We start from the raw sequence: 4,242 nt of genomic DNA on the forward strand, positions 1-4,242 counted from the left end.
TTGGATTATAATTTGCAGGTCTAGATTTTATCACCAAGCCATGAATCTCCCACCGAAGTTTAGGGAATAGCACATCTTTTCCTTGTGCAGCTTTTGCCCTTCTAAGTTTTATTTTCTCACATTGTCCTAATATTAACGTTCACTGTGGTTGAATGAAAGACTGATAGATTACATTTATTTCTCAAAGAAGCTAAGTTTCAAATAACGCATGCATGTGGTAGAAAAATGAGAGCAGTACAAAAGGGTGCACAAAGGCAAACCTTGCCCTTCTTGCTGGCCTCTTGTCCGCTTGCCCTCTGCAAAGGCTGTGTCTCAGACGGGGTGCCCAGGACGCTGGCTCTGACATGGAGACCCACGTCAGGCAAGAGCCTCTGGGGGAAAGGGAGGAGCAGCAGAGAAAGAGGCGGCTGTAATGCAGTCTCAGGGAAGGCCCAGCCGCCCGGAGGGAGCTTCGGAGCCGCACTGTTCCTGGTCAGGAGGTCAGGAAGAGGGTCTCTAGGCTCTGAGTCGACCAATCATCAAGCAGCCCTTCTTGGGTATGACCTGGGGCAGATTCTTCATCTGGGAACAACTGGGCCATCCTCCCCAGGCCAGGGCCCTGCAGCCAACACTCCCCAGAGCTGGGGGATGCAACCTCCTAAAGGGACCTAGGCAGCTTAGCCTGAAAATCACTGTCACCCACTGTCCCCAAGTTACCTCTGTCCCCTCCCTACCCTTTTTAGCTGAAGACTTATTTTTAATTGTTATTTTCTTAGACCTCTGGAGCACCCCACGCCCCCAGCCTGGGTTAGCTGTCAGGAGCCCCTGTCTCTTCCTTTCCCACTGCAGCGCCGCCCCCTCGCTGCCTCAGGGGGAGCCCACGCAGCGGGGGCAGACGGGCCTCAGCCTCAGGCAGCCTGGGGAGCAGAGCCTTAGAAGCCACGCTTTTTCTTTTTCCTTTTCTTTGAAACAACTTTCTAGGGCTCTGGAGTTATAAAAAGCTCCCATGTGTCACTTTCTGGCATTTGGGCAGCTGCCGAATGCCACCCGGCCTGCACTGCTGTCCTCCTGAGGTTTGCCCCTGGATTGATGGGCTGGGTTTGGCAAAAGCAGCTGGAGGTTATCAAAAATCTGTTGTAAGGAGCATTGTTAACTTAGAATAAAAATCGAATCCAAAACACGTTTTTGCAATACCCCCTCCCGATATCCACCGAGGCAAAGGCAGAATTAAGAAGCAGGGTCTTGAGATGTAGGAAAGGAGAATGAACCCCACGCGGGAAGAGGACAGGCCGCCCTGACTTTGGTCCACTCAGCCAGGGGGGTGAGCACTACCTGTCTTGGTGAATGACTCTGGGCCCTTCTCAGGTGTGGCTGCAGGTGACACATCTTCTCTTCCTGTCCACCCCCAGCCCCATGGCGTCCCTCCCTGTCCTGCAGAAGGAGAGCGTGTTCCAGTCGGGAGCCCATGCCTACAGAATCCCTGCCCTGCTCTACCTGCCTGGGCAGCAGACCCTGCTGGCCTTCGCGGAACAGCGGGCAAGCAAGAAGGATGAGCACGCGGAGCTGATTGTCCTGCGCAGAGGAGACTACGATGCACCCACCCACCAGGTTCAGGTGAGGCAGGAGGTGTCTGCACTGGCTCCCCAGGGCTCTGCCACACCCTTTGCTGCTGTGATCAGGGGCCAGTCCTGGATCTCAAGAAATACAGGGACAACTTTATCCCTCAATGGCTGTACTCCGGAGGAGAGATAGAGCAGAGAAAGTGCCCCAGTGGTCCCCTGGACCTCTGGGTTCACTGTGAATTAGTCCAGCTGGCCTCCCATCTGTTTTCGTGAAAGAGTGAATGAGTTGCCCAGCATCCTTGATGACCTCACGGAGGAATAGTTCAGTGTTGCGTAATGGAGGGTTGTGTCCTTTGAGTAAAATTAACTTGGGGACTTGGGGTGGGGTGATGGCTTGTGTCCTAAAGTCCCATTTTATAGATTAAATAATTAATCCTGATGACAGCACCCAAGGCTGGCTGCTCATATTTGAAGAGTTTAATATTATTATCATTCCTTTGTAGTCATTACTACACAGCTGTTCAAAGCATGGGATTTGAAGCAGATGGACCTGGGTTCAAGTCCTGGTTCCGCCACTGACCAGAGGTGTGGCCTAGGCAACTCCTCCTCCCTGTCGCAGTCTCTTGCTCACTGTAATAATGGAGCTACTAACACCTGTTCCCCGGGGATTGAGGCACTAGACGAGACCGTGGATGTTAGACTTTTGGTGCTTTGTCTGTGCTTAGAATTGCCCAATGGGGGTAGCTGTTAATAAATGGGGACAGACAGCACATGTGACATAGACTTGGGGATTCTGGAAGCTCAATGTGACTCCTCCTTGGCTACACGAGTAGGATATGGAGTGTAGAAGGTGAGAGGTGACCGTCACATTCTGTCTTGTACTGGTCAGGTTATTGCATCTTCCGCCAGGGCTTTGCTATTCAAGGATGGTGAGCTGGACTGGGGTGGGAAGTGGAGGAACCAGGATGAAGTTGGGAATGGCTCATGCACGAGTCATCTTCATATCTTGTGGTCTGGCAGGTGGGTGTTCTGTAAATGCCTATTGATGGCAATAGAAGGAACAGAATCACTCAGCCGAGTGTGGCTGCCTTGGAGGGGTGAGGTGGCACCCTGGGCCCCGCAGCTCTGGGGAAACGTTGCAAGGAGGATATGAGTGTTGGGTGGAGAGTTCTCCTCGATGACTTTTGACTCTAACCCGGGAGACACACCCGTGCCCACCCCTCCCACTCATGCAGCTCCTGGCACCATCCCCAGCTGTTTCAAGGCTGCCTTCTTCTTTCTCTCTCCCCACTCAGTGGCAAGCTCAGGAGGTGGTGGCCCAGGCCCGGCTGGATGGCCACCGGTCCATGAACCCATGCCCCTTGTATGACGCGCAGACGGAGACCCTCTTCCTCTTCTTCATTGCCATCCCTGGGCAAGTCACGGAGCAACAGCAGCTGCAGACCAGGGCCAATGTGACGCGGCTGTGCCAAGTCACCAGCACTGACCACGGGAGGACCTGGAGCTCCCCCAGAGACCTCACTGATGCGGCCATCGGCCCAGCCTACCGGGAGTGGTCCACCTTTGCAGTGGGCCCGGGGCATTGTTTGCAGCTTCATGACAGGGCCCGGAGCCTGGTGGTGCCCGCCTACGCCTACCGGAAACTTCACCCCATCCAAAGGCCAAGCCCCTCTGCCTTCTGCTTCCTCAGCCATGACCATGGGCACACGTGGGTGCGAGGGCATTTTGTGGCCCAGGACACCCTGGAGTGCCAGGTGGCCGAAGTCGAGACTGGGGAGCAGAGGGTGGTGACCCTCAATGCGAGAAGCCACCTCCAAGCCAGGGTCCAGGCCCAGAGCACCAATGACGGGTTTGATTTCCAGGAGTCTCAGCTGGTGAAGAAGCTGGTGGAGCCGCCGCCCCAGGGCTGCCAGGGGAGCGTCATCAGCTTCCCCAGCCCCCGCTCGGGGCCTGGCTCCCCAGCCCAGTGGCTGCTCTACACTCACCCCACACACTCCTGGCAGAGGGCCGACCTGGGTGCCTACCTCAACCCGCGACCTCCAGCCCCTGAGGCCTGGTCAGAGCCGGTACTGCTGGCTAAGGGCAGCTGTGCCTACTCAGACCTCCAGAGCATGGGCACCGGCCCTGATGGGTCCCCCTTGTTTGGGTGTCTGTATGAAGCCAATGATTACGAGGAGATTGTCTTTCTCATGTTCACCCTGAAGCAGGCCTTCCCAGCTGAGTACCTGCCTCAGTGAGCCTGTGGTGCCCACCACAAGGGCCTGCCTTTCACCTGCACACCCAGCTCGGAGGCTCTGTGGCTGCCTCTCCTTCCCGTGGCCCCTGGACGTGGGGGCCACTCTGGGCTCCCTTCGGCGCCCGTGTGTGGAGAGAGGTGCACCTCTTGCTCTTTTCCTCCTGCGTGATTCCAGTCTTCCCAAAAGGTTCTATTTTCAGCCCAGAAACCAAAAGTGCCTGGCTTCCCATAGCCCCTCCATAGGGAAGGCGTGGAGGGTCCTGCAGCGCAGCTGTCACCTTGTCTGCCTGTCCCCTACCCCCAGCTTTGTGTAGGTCTTGAGAAATTTCTAGTTCAACGCCTTCCTTCTTGGGAACCATTCATTATGTTCCTGGGGAAGAACTGAGATGGAAGACCATGGTGTAAATTAGCAGAGATGTGTGTGTATCTGTGTGTGTCGGCATGTGCATGTGTGTTCGTGTGTGT

At 55.5% G+C, this 4,242-nt stretch overlaps 1 protein-coding gene across 1 annotated transcript; it reads left to right on the forward strand.

Moving 5' to 3' along the window:
• The first annotated feature begins 1,267 nt into the window (after window positions 1–1,267).
• NEU2 (neuraminidase 2) lies at window positions 1,268–3,778 on the forward strand. The gene is made up of 2 exons (XM_003813133.3): window positions 1,268–1,593; window positions 2,837–3,778. Exons 1-2 carry the CDS (start codon window positions 1,324–1,326, stop codon window positions 3,776–3,778), a joined length of 1,212 nt encoding a protein of 403 aa, XP_003813181.3. The 5' UTR covers window positions 1,268–1,323.
• Window positions 3,779–4,242: the final 464 nt, after the last annotated feature.

This window comes from Pan paniscus, chromosome 13 (genome assembly GCF_029289425.2).
Source record: "Pan paniscus chromosome 13, NHGRI_mPanPan1-v2.0_pri, whole genome shotgun sequence".
NCBI lineage: Eukaryota > Metazoa > Chordata > Mammalia > Primates > Hominidae > Pan > Pan paniscus.